Source organism: Thunnus maccoyii, chromosome 6 (assembly GCF_910596095.1).
Source record: "Thunnus maccoyii chromosome 6, fThuMac1.1, whole genome shotgun sequence".
NCBI classification, from domain to species: Eukaryota; Metazoa; Chordata; class Actinopteri; order Scombriformes; family Scombridae; genus Thunnus; species Thunnus maccoyii.
Window position 1 is genome coordinate 22719977 of NC_056538.1, and position 14868 is coordinate 22734844.

Sequence of the window (14868 nt, forward strand, 5' to 3'; positions counted from 1 at the left end):
TTTATGCCTATGATCTCATCTCTCAGTGATACTTACTGGAGTAAAATATAACTTGATCACTTCAAAGTGCAAAAGAAATAATACTATAAAGACTTTCACTACGTCCACCTCCCTCTCACTGCATGATGGAGGGCGTAATGAAGAATGGCATCAAAAATTTATGGAATCACTTCAAAGATAGCACATGCCTTCATGATTTCAAATGTTTCTTAGATAGGGTGAGAATTGATGGGCTTGCTATATATCAACCTCTTAGGCAAATTGCTTTCATTAGACTAAATTCTTTTTACTGCATAAACACCAACTTGCTTTTTTTCTATTTGTCATATTTCCTATGCAGTAATTTATATAATTACACGGGCTGTTGTTGAGCTTCAGTGTGCTATGTTGTAGTCAGCATAGTGAACAAAAAAGTTTGACATTTCTGACCTCAGACCTCAGTTGTTCAGGTTCTCAGCTTATTTTTAGCTGAAAAGCAAAGACAAGAGATGATTGAAAGGCTGTGAATTGTGAGTGGGGTCAAAGGAAATGAACAACAGGCAAAATGCCTTTGTTCTTATCTTTCTCACACAATCAATAGAAGTGAATGGGGGGGTGGATGAACATTCTGTTTGAAGTCCATATTGTACTTCAAAATGAGAGTAATGCAGAGATATATCTCTGCGCTTAGCTCTTGACGTGGAGTTAGAGCAATGCAACATCCTATTAGCACATATGAAGAAATTTGCTTCTGAAATATGAAGGAAATAATATTATTACAGTGTCTCATAAGTATAAGAAATCCATTCTTCTTCCAAGGTCTAAATGTGATTAGATTGTATCTTTTCCAGTGATAATAAAACAGTCTGCCTTTTTATGTGTATGACAATATGTGTTGCTATACACTCATGTAAGTTGTGCTGAAATAGGATTTGTGTTCACAATTTATAGCTGCTATGGAGGAAGGGTAGGTGGGTAGCCTTAGAGAGCTGTAGTTTTCAAATCGTAGTATAGCACAGAGTACAAGAATCACTGAACACAGCATAAATCTCAGGCTTTTCTCTCAGCTTTGGCTTTTCACATAGTAGTTTTACAAAAAGTCACCAAGCTAATGAGCGGCCCACTTTTGAGCAGTCTTGAGCTCCAGAGTCGTTAGCAATTTTGAGCTGTGATATCCCTCAGTTAATACCTCAAATAATTAGGGTATGAATTAAACCTTTAAAATGCTGCTGTAAGTTTTGAAGCTTTTGTCTATGCTGATGATGTAAGTTGCTAATAAATAGCTTAGTCCTTGAAAGTCAACTTTGGGGGGTGTGTCATAATCCTCACATAGTTATAATGAATGGTTAGTAAATCCAACAATCTTTAATTCTAGCACCAAACAAATTACACAAACACAACACTGACAAAGTTGTGTATTTTCCCACTGTATTCAATGATATATCTTTTTAGATTAGTAGCTTATAGCACTATTGCCAAGACTTGAGTGTTGATGGCACGGCTGCAACCTCAGTTGTACTTTTGCAGCCATCTGCTTATGTTTAACACACAACTAATTTTCAGCATCAGTCTAAAGACACATTCAAAACTCCACTGAATTTATACTGGGGCTGCAGCCAACGAACCGTGGCAGAGTTAACTTCCAGGTTGGCTTGCAGGATAACAGCATTGCAGGACTTGAGAGGCTTGTAGAGGCCATAACATGATTCACATAAACACTTCACAACGAAAAGCTGTTAACGTAAGACTGAATGAACAAACACACTGAGTCCAGCTCTTGTTTGTGGGCTCCTACTGGGCACCTAATAATACCAATAGTCTCAAAGTGGGCACTGACAGTGAAAATAAGACATTGCTTTTAAGGTGTAGCACTGATATGCAGGGTGCACATAGAAGCAAAGCAATGACCTATTTGGTTCAAGTCAGATTGTACTACTATTATATTTATTTCCTGTAACTTGTTGAGGATATATACCATTGCTTGTGTAGAGTGTGTTTTGCCAATCTCTGTACTGTACATGCAAAAGATTATCCTTTTGATCAATCACATATTTCATGCATCTCTCATCCTTTTAGTTGAATGTTCTTTGGTGTTTCCCTATTGCGGAGAGCATCTTGAACGCAGTTTGATGACTGAGAGCAGTGTTCTGCATAGCCTGGGGTTTGAAATGGGGTTTGAGTGTGTTAGAGGCTCGTCATACATCTTGAGAGAAATCCAAAGTGACAGGCTTCTTGAAAGACTGAGGATCTGATACGAACTGTCACTGCACATTACAGAAGCTGGTGCATGCTAAGCTCGGTTTACAGGATGTTTGAGTAGACTGTGGTGAAAGTCTTAAAAATCAGTCTGTTACTCGAATCGGTAACGACAAGCACATTTGGAGAGGCTCTTGCTTGTGTTTTGATGGATTTATAACACTCGCCAACTCTTTGCCACCTGTTCAGATGTAACATGTGTTGAACTCATTTTATGTTATTACCAGATTGCAATTTAGGTAAATTTTAGGGATCTATTACAATCATTTGTCTGTTATTGTGGTGTGTAAATGGTGTCTGTGTTATGGTAATGGTGTCAATGAAGGCTGTTGTTGAGAGCATATCACATTCTACTTATACTAGAAATAGTTACCAAATTTCATTAAAAGGTCACATTTAACACAAATACACAACATTTCAGAGCCTTTTGTGTTAATATTTTCACTATCTTGATTTCAGAAGAAATTTGTCTTTAAGGGTTAATAGGCAGTAACTTTAATTTTATCTCATATAGAGTACCAATGGTGTGTTACAGTAATGTAAATAGCCATATGTACCAGTGCTACCACTTTAGATTTAATTGAATGTATCTGCACAGTGATAAATCACAGAGGCAATGTGATGGTGAAAACAGTGAGAAAATATGATGTAAACATTGAAAGAACAGATGCAAATTGCTGAGCTATGCAGGAGAGATTTTAAAAAAAAAAACAACAAAAAAAAAACAGTGAGCCTCAAGGAATATTTGTAATACAACATAAGAAAACAATCAACCAAACACCAATCATACTAGATTCAATAAATATCACTGCAGTTACACTGGCCAGCGAGCTAAACATCCCATTCAGTTGCAGTGTTGAGTCAGTCAGGTTGGTGCCAGACGCCATCCTTCATCTATCTAGTATTTTCCATATTAAACCACTTTTACTGTAGAAAAGTGATCAACATTAGTTCTCATTAATTCTTAATTGCATTTGTACACTGTCCATGCATGAATGACACAGTGACAGGGAAATCTGTTGACAGTATCACATTTAAGGTAGAAATATGCTGCCCCCACATGTTAGAAAGACCACATCACATGTTAAGTGCAGTTTGAGGTTGTGTTGCCATTTTATCGAAGGGTTCATTTCCATGCTGTAATGTTTTTGTATCCCTAGGTGGCAGCAGATATCCAAGATACATTTCACATCTTTTTTGATGGTTTTGTTGTTTTTATGCAGTAACTGCCATGCATCTCTTACTATAATTTACTTTAAAACTGAAATAGAAGTTTAAAAGTTCAAGATTTCTATTATTTACACATGAACTATTATTACAGATTTGATTTAGGACATATGTGGGCAGATATACAGGAGATGAACAAAATAACATGAAAACCTGTGTAATCGAATCTAAAAAAATAAATGGATTTGTGAAGCATATATTGTTTACTTATGTTGAGGGAGTGTCAGATAGAGGTGTTGATTCAATCCTAGTTTGTTGTAAGGTTTTCCACTTATTCTGTCCAAAAATTATAGCTGCGTTCAAATATTGTGTTTGTGGTTTGGGTCCACCAAAAGAGCATTTTCGATAATAAAAGAATAAGAGTGTTGATCATGTCAACTGATGGACTCGTTTTCCAAACAGTTTTCATTAAAGATTCTTTGTGTGTCTGAGCTGACACCATCACACTATGGTTACAGAATATTTTTCTTGTGTTCTGTGTTATGCTGATGAGGCAGAGGAGGTGAAATGTTGTCACCGGTCTGACAGTCTAAGCCCTCTTTGTACTTGGCAATGATGGAAGTTGATTTTAGCATCGCAATGACATCTGGCAATGACACCACATGTCTACTGTGGTGACGACAAGCTAGCAGTTTGAATGCATTGTGTAAATCATCTCAAAAGAAGAAATTCTTTCTGATGGCGCATGCTGCATGACTGGACACTGCATTCTCTCTTCTGCTGTTACATAATGAATATGTATATGGCTCAGTCTGTGCCTGTGTCTCTGTGTGTGCTGATGTGCGTGGTTGTATGTGAGCTTAGTCAGACTCCTCCAGATCTCTGTCTACGCAGATTAATATCTGCAGTCTACAAAGGCTCCCTGTGTGCCTTGCAGGACAGACTCATAGGACAATGAATCCACTGTCTGACAACACCGTCTCGCACTCAAGCTAACTGATATGCACCCCTTAGTCCTGAGATTGTCGGAAGCTCAGTCTTTCTGCACTAAAGGTGATAACTGAATGACGGAGCCATCCTCCAAGCCCTCTCAAAGCTTTTCACCAAGTCATTCATCTAGAGCACACAGAGCATTCAATTAGCCAATAGCTTTTGCAACCTGTGCCTCAACTTGTGACATTTGGGTTGTGATAGACTACTCTTAAATGTATTATACCCTGTGGTTAAGGTTTCACTGTAATCACAGGAATGTTTAGTGTAAGATTGCATAGAATACATAACATGCAGCGAAAGTTTGAAGAAAAATTAGCAAGATAGTGATGAAACAATGCTTGATTAAAGTCTACTGTTTTGCTAGGCCATGATGCTGTGTACCTACCAGCCTGCTGAGCCACAATAACACCACAGTGTGTTTTTGTTTGATTTTCTTTCGCCTGATTCTAACAGTGATTGATTATATAATATACACCTCAAGAGTCAAGTAAGAGGGAGAGGGTCGCAAAACGAATCTAACCAGTCATCGTGGCATCCCTGTTTTTTCTTGTTAAACACCCTGATGTGCGCTGAACATATAGTATACACACTCCTCCCTCTCCAAATGGCCTCCTCTTTTCTCCCATGACCCGGAAACCAATGTTCATACCAATATGTAGCCTTCTGTTACAGTAGTGGAGGAGGTAAGAGAAGCTATTTTAAAAATACAGAGGAGGATGTTCACGTGTATCCTTTCCAAGAAATATACTGCAGTATGGCCAGTATAGCCATAGAGATGATAGATAGATAGATAGATAGATAGATAGATAGATAGATAGATAGATAGATAGATAGATAGATAGATAGATAGATAGATAGATAGATAGGCGTGAGTTTAAGAGAACATGAATGTGTGGTCATGGCTTTAATGGGTGAGAGAGGATGAGAGGAGGGAGTAGAGAGAGGGAGAAATACTGTGAAACCAAACAGACAGCATGAAATACCTTCAGACAGCCTCGTGTGTAGCTACTGAAAGTTTGAAGTCTGAGAGAATTGTATTGTTGGTGTACTTCCTGTGCTTCTCTATATTGAATTAAAACTGAGCGTGAGAAGAATGAAACAGAGATCTAGTAGTCTACCACTACTACTACTGTATGTGATTGAACATGAGGAATAAGGTGCAATAGATTTTGGCAAGATTTTGAAAGGGATTTTGAGTGATTTGAGTAGATGAAAAAGCTTGTTATGTGTTTTTTACCATAAACGGACAGCATATTCAGTTCAGCACAGTTTGAGTTGATGACTCATGGGGGATACATGAGAGCAATTTTTTTCTGCAAAATACATTTTTTATAAATAATAGTGGGGCATGTGGCAGTCCAAACCACACTGCCACACAGAAAAATGAGAGCAATGCAAATAAGACTGTACCACAAAGTTAAAGCACAAAAGATTTTTCAGACGATACCAAATGATTTTGTCAGTCATCTGCAGACTAATTGAAAAAGACTTCTTCAGCTTAGCTTTTCATCAGTTAACACCAAAGAATTTAGCTGATTGGACCCGTGAGATTTCATGACCATAGATAATTATACTCCAGCTGTGGATTTATAAATGGAGCCACTTTTTCATCCTTTAAAAGAACATTTTCTTGGAAATTCAAATGTTAGTGGGGGGTTATACTAACAAGATCACCTAGAAATAAAAACAAGCTACGTCAGTGTTTCTGCAACTTCAGTGCACACTGAATAAAACACTACAGTATATTCAAAGGGCATTTATATGCATGACTCATCAGCTGAGTCATACTTTTCCTATCTGTGATGCCGAGGCACAAATGCCAGTCAAATCCCCCTCCTTTTCCCCCCACAGTGCCCTATTCCCACTCACCCATCTTAACCACTCTGCTCCTATTTCTTAGTAGACGGGTGGTTAAAAGAGGAAGGGAGGAAAGCACTGTCTGTGAACATTTTTGGGGCCACACTCCCTGTGGTGGTATGTTTTCAAGGAATTACTGCAGAAGGATGGCTTGCAGAAAATGTGCAAGATTTGACCACAATACATTTTCAGCCAGCCCACAGATTGATTTGGGTTTATTAAATTTTGGCCCATTGCATCTCTCTGCTGGCCAACAGCGCAAATCAAAGGCAAACCGCTCTCTTAGGGTGCCAAATGATACGGTACCTCCCTGCTGTGCAAGCAAACAAGATTCTCTTCCCTTGCATCTCTGTTCTCTCAGGTACCATTCACTTTACAGCCTAAATAAAAGCGCATTGCATTAAGTGCTCCTTGGGCATTGGCAGGGTGAGGGGGGTCAAGAGAGTATTTGACTCACAGTAATTCTTTTCAAAAACACCGTGAGAAGCAAGAGAAATATAAAGAAGCATACTGGTTTTTGTTATGCATTTTTAAAGTTATACATACTGTATTTCATTTATTAGTTAACAGCATATGAATAAAATAACTTGTTCTCCTGTATAGCTGCAAGATTCAAACAATTAATATTTTTGTTATAATTTACAAATTATACTGTTTTACAGCTCATTTAATCTGCTCATCTGTAACCTGAATCACAAAACATGTTCACATACAGGCAGAGGTTAAGATACTTAATATAATAGTCAAAAAGTATTGAGTTCATGATCACGTGTGGCAAGATTTTGAAGGCACCATGGTCATGTCATCTGTATTTTTTCAGGAAATGTGGAAGTTTAAATGACCTTAGGAGGAGTTTACATTATACACTTAGACAGAAATTATACATGGTGGGTTTTCAAGGTTGATTCTGATACTTTTTCACTCACTTTGATGTTTTTAGAGAAATAAATAAGTAAAACAAAATAGATGGATTTAATATTTCTCCACTAGAGGTATATAGGCCTACCAGTGTGGTGAAGACTTTGAAACAGCCTTTAAACCATCATGGTTGTGGTGGTGATTAGTGGCAGAAGTTACCTAATACAATAATTGATACTAATCACTAATAAGGCTCCCTTTACAAAAGAGTTTATACAGTGTAACTGATGGGTTTATTAGCGGTTAATAAATAATTTATTAATGCTTTACAGATCAATTAGAAGCCATCACTACAGCCTAAGAACACACTTTGGGGTTGTCAGGCTGTAAAACATTCATTTGGCCGGTGTTTACAGGCTACTCTCTATTTGGCATTATAAATGTTGGAAATCCATTAATAAATGCTTTAAAAAGTTGTTAATTAATTAATTTCGGTCCAGGTCTTCTGCAGCTCTTCTCCAGTCCAATCACTCAAAGGATTTTTAAATTTGGCAACGTAAACGTTTTTTAATGAATGGCTTATGACTAATTAAAAAGGTTTAGTAAATGATTTATTAGCAATTATACAGCATTATGTTACAACATATAAAAGGGGTGCCTCATTTCAAACGTATTATGACTTGCACTATATATTCCTGGGGAAAAGTCAATTTTCCCTTATGTTGTGTTGTCAGCATAAAGCATCTCCAAAATATTTCTTTGCCACTGAAAACATGGCTTTGATTAAATATATTTTGCGAGATTGAGGGTTCTTTCATTCAAAATCTATTTTGAAACAAATATGTAACAAATATGTGAGCTGTATTGTTTTTGCACTAACATGCTTTTTAAGGGGGTTTCCCCATGACACTGGTTTCCTTTGAGAACAGCGCACTATTTAACAGGAGGTCCATTATTCCGTTTGTGCGGATTAATCCACGTGTGTGAGAAGGCACTGCTTGTCAGTCAGACTTTGAACAGTGCACTGGCGCTCATCACCGCTAATCTCTGGCCGCTGTCTGTCATCAACGACGCTGCTACTGACAGTTACCAGCGACGAGCTCAGAAATATAGATTAGGATGAACAATTGCTAAGAGAGAGATAAGAAACCGGAGGGCAACAGTGTAAAGGGACCGGAGCGGAGATTAAACGTTAGCTAACGCCGTTTAACGTTAACGTTACTCGGGAGTTGCGATGGTCCAGTCAAGGGATATTTTTCTAGCCTTGCTTCTTGTGGGCTGTACAGGTAAGAAAATCTCACATTCACCACTAACTACGCGTTTTTTTTAAAGCTATTAATGTTTATGTTTCATTATGTTAAATCTAGCTCATCCTCAATAACCGTTAATAGTGGTCAGGACCGCAGTAGGCAAACACTCGCCTCCTGGTCTACCCTTCTCCCTCCGCCCGCAGGCACTCTCGTTAAGCAGGTGCAACGGTAACGGTACTGCGACTGCTGCTAATTAGCTTACTGGCGAGCTGTTTTTTATAAGTAAAGACAGCTTGCTGCCATTGTGTTTGGGTAACCATTTTCTCTGGTCAACACACTCAAACAGCGGGCTACATAACCGCTGTTCATTGCGTGGCCACCATGTACGCTGACTTAGCGTCATTATATATTAAATAAAACATGATGCTCCATAGGGTTAGCATTTGTAATTGTATTAGTAAAGATGTGGGCACTGTGTGAATGTAAATATGGCATGGAGATTGTTTTTTTCTCTCTCTCCATTTACTGTCGTGTTGGCGTTAGCCATGCTCGGATGGGACGTGTTTGTTGTTGATATGGAGTGATGCTGGGCTCCTCATACACACTCAGCCTCCATGGCTGAGTCACAGTCTCTCAGTTAAAGGTACATTGTACAAAATAAAACACTTTGTAGTGCACCTGTCAGTGTGTGCAGGTGCGATGATGCTATTGAGGAGGGGCACTTGACAATGGGTGCATGCTTGCATAAAGTACATCAAGGGTCTTTCACGGGCAGTGATGGTTTATCTGGTCATGCACACTGAAAGCACATAGCAAGCACAACTTCTACTCTGAATCATCTGTTATGTAATCTGATGCCATGATAAAGGCTTTGAAATGATCCTCTAAGTTGGTAAAAAAAAATAAAAATGTGTCGTTATGTAAGTCTAATTGAAGGAGATTTGTGTTAAATTACATTTTTGATAACCTTAGCACATCCCCTTTTTTTTAAATTAAAATCAGTAATTTGGCATGTGAGGGCTTATGGGTTGGAGTAGCACTCACAGCACAGGGTTTTCGTGGGATAGCCTTTTAATCCTTTATGTACAATCCGATATGTGCAGGGGTGTTCCTCAGGCAGGAGAGCAAAACGCAGAGGGAGTGGAGCCCTCACTGCATTGTAATGGTAATGAAATTCATCTTATCTTTATTGGGAGTAGAGATTTACAAGAGTTCATGATTGATTCCTTTTCTTGTTCTTCCTTTCACCATCATTTCAGACACTTGTTTCATACTGCTTTTTTTGTTGTGTATCTACCACCAAACACTCTTAAACATAACCCTAGAGGACGGTCATACTACAGCATGGTAAATTATAAGCTACTTGTGAACAACGTGAGGAAACCTTGTTAGTTTAATCAAAGAATTAGATGAGATCTAAAAAATGATAGAGAATAACTTCTGAAACCCATGAAAATGTCCTATTCTGTTTGAGAGGGAACATCTTTTTTAAGTTTTTGTGTCACTGATAACCTTGTTGGAACATCAGACACTGGAAGAAACGTGTGCGACTGGAGTTACTCCAAATGAACAGTCTTGTTCATACAGTCATTAGCCAGATATATATAGCACAGCCTGATGGATACTGAATTTTTGAGGCTGATATAGACATTTGAGAGTTCATGCTAACCCATAGCATGAACAAATATTTCCCATTAGGATCCCTTAAATTACCAAGTTATGCACTAAGTGGGACATTTTGTAGTTGAGAAATATCAGTGGATGTAATGGTGACACTGTCTCTAAATGACCTTTAAGAAATATCTTCTGTTATGCAGTTTTTTATGGCTGCAACTTACGATCATTTTCTCACTCAGTTGATTATTCGTTTGACTATGAAATGTTAAAAATGGTGAAAAAATGGCCTTCACAATCTCTCAGAGGCTACTGTGATGCTCTTTTTTGTCTGACTAACAGTCTATAATGTCAAGATATTCAATTAAATGTCAAATATGAAAAGGAAAAACAGCAAATCTTCACATTTGAGAACTTGGAACCATCAAATATTTGGCATTATTGCTTGAAAAATGACTGAGATGATTAATCAATTATCAGAATAGTTGCCGATAAATTTCTGACGATCAACTAATTGTTGCAACACTACGATTTTTTGTTATTTATCTTCCAACATGTGCTATATCTGCAATGAGCTGATATGGCTAATGTCAGCTTGGTTGATTTATCTGTGATTATATGACATCATAAGGATAAAGCAGGGAATTTAGGATCTGGTTTTGGCTTGATTCCCATTTGACAACTTCCAAGCGTTACCTTACTGTCAGTTAACGTCCCACTTCTGATATAATGTAGACCACGACTCTCTCATACAACTCATGCAGCATCACTGAAGCTAAAATTATAGTGTTTGTTTGTATTCCTCTTATTTAATCTACTTTTGTAGCGTTTGTAATGTTCTGCACAAATGTCAGAAATAGTACTTTTATAAATGATGATTTTAAATCTTGAATAGTTGAATGCAAATCAAAAGAAAATCCTAATCTTTTTATAGATGGTTATATGGCATAGATACAGTATTTATGACTGAACCGAGATTGAGGAGGGATTAGCTATCGTTCTCTTCCTTCTCCTCTATGCCTGCTGCATACTCAATGGGCCTGTTGAGCCTCTTGACATAATTATTAATTGATCTTCTTCAAACTGATATCTGGAATGTAGAATATTTTCAAGACTGCATTTCTGGCAGGAAATGAAATATAGCCTCCAACAATCAAAGCAATGGAAATGAAGTAAGACTGGGCAAGATAAGAGATGAGTTGTGAATGTCCTCAACCTGTGGGATTGATGAATGCATCGCAGTCACCATATGGCTCCTTCGAACAGGATATTTACGGCTTTCTAGTTTACAGTAGGATTGTTTCACTTAGCCTACGTTACATCATCAGCCGGATCATGTGGAAATGATGACGTTGCTCATCTCCATGCTGCTCCATTTACCGAGCAGGATGGAACCATGGCTGACTGCAGGCCGACTTACAAAGGCTCCAGACTTCCTTACGTATGACTTAGCTTGATGAGGATAGAAATCCACACTGCCAAAAGCAATGGCAGCAAGTCCAATAGCTTCAGCTTGATAAAGCGATTATTTCAGAGTAGTGTGTGCACATTGTGTGCTGCCAGCAGTGTTTCCCATATTTAGAATTTATTTGGGCGGTGCACCAAATTAGATTTCCCTCCCCCAAAAAACACACAGCATGTCTCTTTTTTAATGCAGCTTTCACTCTTCAATCACCTGCATGACCTCAGCCAGCCAGTTTAAACAATTACACAGCTCGAGTGAGTGCAGCGACCATCACAGTTCGTCCCTTAAAAAACCAAACAAAACAAAAAAAATATTACAGCTCAACATGGTCATCCCTCTCAGTGAGGCTACAGGAAAAATGCGTATGATTAGTGCTGCAATTGATGATTGATTTCCTTATCTGTTAATCTTTTTTGATTAGTTGATTGATGTAGTTTTAATTGTGAAAAAGGCCTGTCACATTTACTCTTTGCACATGTTGATCTCTTCAAATTTCTTCTTTTGGCAAGTACTGTTGCAGCAGCAAATCCCAAAAGTTTGAGTTTAATATGATATAAACATATAAAACAGAGGGCATTTTTAATTGCTTATATTTGAGAAGCTAAAACCAGCAAATGTTTGACATTTTGCTTAATAAATTACTCAGAAGATAAACTGATTATCAACATTATCATCAGTTTAATTTTCTGTCAATCAATTTATCTTGTCAGCACTATATATGATCATGTCTTGGTAAGCCACAGTGCTGCTTCAGTGTCCTTTATTGGGCCAGAAACGCTAAACATGTTTTAACATTCCAGTAAAAACCACCAAAGAAAGCAAATTTGTTGCTGTTGGAAGCAGAATGAATCTCTATAAAGCAGCTGCAACAGTGATGCTACTGTTTTGGGCTTTTGCAGTCTTTGCTAAACCAGACTGGCCTTCAGCCAGTGTCTAGCAGTAGTATTATGCCAAATCATATTAACATCAGAAGGATACATTCACCTTTGGAGAAAGATCTATTAGGGAAATCCAGCCAAAACAGGTACAGGGCTCGGTCTGGTTTATCTTTTAACCTCAATTTTCTGTGATTTTTGTTTTGTCGTCTCAAATAACTGAACCTGCCAACGACTGAATGTCTCCTGACAAGCCACTGCTACGCTTTAGAGGATGTTTACTGCACCAGAATTTGTTTCAGAATGGAACTTTGGATGGAAAAAACACCACTACTGGAATGGGTGACAATTTCTGGGAAACAACAGTATGTGTATTTTAGGTATTTTATTTACTCAGACTAGTAATTTTGACCAATTCATATGTCATTTAACCCTGAAACAGTCAGTGAAACACTCATTCCTTACAAATCAGACGTAGTCTTACTTTAAAGCTCCTACTTTCAGCATCACTTTCACATCATTTTTAAAAATCTCACAGATGCTAAAGGTTTTCATTCACTATCAGGGACAGGAAGAAAGAGAGGCTGTGGTTTTTGTTCCAGCCAGGACTACTTGACTCTTTGGTGATGGGGAGTAGATCAGACAGATCCAGGTCTGAGAGAGTTGAGAGGAGATGCATTGCCTTAGGACGCTAAAAAGATGACATTACACGTGCACGTGACCCTGTGAAGCACTGTGAGAGGGACATAAACATCCTTTCCTAAGGGCTTGCTCACAGAAGAGGCACAGACTGTCGGATCAGTAGCTGTTTTTTAGGTGGCTAGCCTCTGTAGTGGGAGCATCCTTTATTTAATTCCTGCAAGGTGTCAGATATATAATAATTTTAGGAACTCATAACAATCATTTATAATTTAAAAATGTACGAACCAGGTTCAACAGAGAACTGACTGGAAAAACTTGTTTGACACATTTCTTTTTAGCTAAAGATTATACTATGTCTGCTGCTCTAAAAATTGAAAACATGCTAAGATCTCAGTGCTATTAGGAAATTAGAACATTGTGTCCTTGTCATTCATCAAATTAAAAAAAAAAGAGGCCAGCACTTTGAACACAGGATCCCTGTGGACATGTAACCCTAGATTGGCACCTTTAGGCATTATATGACTTCGCTCTGCTTCGAAGCTTTTGCTTTTTCGGACTAAAGGAAGTTGTGACGGGGTGTTGCAGACTGTCAAAGTTTTGTTAAGCATGCAGTTTTCTGCTGGAAATAGGATTAACATACTGATTTGTATGTCTTAAGCACTCAAGTAATGCTGTAGGCAGGAAATGTTATAATTACCTGTTTGTAAACAGATGAGTTTATCATTGATTGCTGAAGCCACATTTGGGCTGCCAGCTCCCTTTGCCTTGGTGAAAACAACTTTTAGCCATTTCAATTTGTATTTTCTTTTTTGATTCTCATTTTCCCCAAGACCAGTCATCTTCAGCTATGTAAATGCTTGTTGCACTTGGCAAAATGCATCACCTCCTCTCACCAGGCTATTCATTTGCAAATAAAGACTGTTTTCCCCTTTTTTGTTCAGGCTGTTATGAACCGGGAGCACCTCCTGGCTCTCTTTCTGCCTTTCCATGTCTTACTTGGCAACAAGAAAAGTAGGGAGAGACAGGACTCTTGTGACCTAAACTAAGTCATCAGAGACTTGTCTGTGGCCCATGTGGCCATTGAAAGAGGAAATGAGTTTACAATGTCACTATCTATGCTGGGAGGAACTGTGTCCAGATTTACAAGAGATGCAGATGAGTCTTCTCAACTCCAAACTCCTGAAAGCGGAGCTTACAGTATGTCTGATTTGCGAAAAATAAGTGTCTCATCTTACCGTGATAAAGCAATATGCTGTTGGCTAGGATTTAGCTTTCAATTTCTTTTATGTAGTGTGAAGGGAAGCAGTGTGTGTCTTCTCATGCATCCATGCACATCATGGTACATTCATTATTGAAACACTATAGGATGCATTACTATGCACGGAGCAGGGAAAATTCGGGTTGCTACGCCTCAGGCTTTCTTTTTATGCTCTTACCATAGTGTGTCACCCTTTCTAACATTATACTCTTTTACAGGCTTAGTCATTGCCTGTAATCTTAGAGATACCTCAGTTTCACACAAAGTGATGACATGCATTAATATTATTATGGAGAAAAAATCCCATCATTAAAGTATTGAAGTGACACTCATTCAGTAGAAAGCTGTTATTTTTAATCTCTAATTAGATCACAGTAAGAAGGCACTATCTCCAGAGGAGCTGTGGCAGCTATAGCTGTTTCTCATCTACTCAACGTGCAGGATCCACTTCGAAATGATGTCAGTGATTCCCACAGATATAGTCACTAAAGTATATTTTGACCCATTTAGCATTTTACACTCAAGAGTTTTGTCCTGAGTGTTGTAATGCATAACACTGGAAGGCAGTTCATTGCATTCAACTCCAATTTGAGTATTTTATATGTAATCTTGAACAGCAATTCCAGGTAGGAGGAATGATCTTCTTTTTATTAA

General features: G+C 38.1%; 1 protein-coding gene across 5 annotated transcripts in view; it reads left to right on the plus strand.

Moving 5' to 3' along the window:
- Positions 1–8087: 8087 nt before the first annotated feature.
- ncam1b (neural cell adhesion molecule 1b) overlaps positions 8088–14868 on the plus strand; it is a 73174-nt gene continuing 66393 nt past the window's right edge. For 4 of the 5 annotated variants that reach the window (XM_042414010.1, XM_042414015.1, XM_042414013.1 and 1 more), the window contains exon 1: positions 8088–8396. In XM_042414010.1, coding sequence (XP_042269944.1) covers positions 8345–8396 — 52 coding nt within the window. In that variant the 5' untranslated portion in view covers positions 8088–8344. The remainder of the gene's footprint in view (positions 8397–14868) is intronic. The other variant, XM_042414011.1, reaches the window with a different exon arrangement.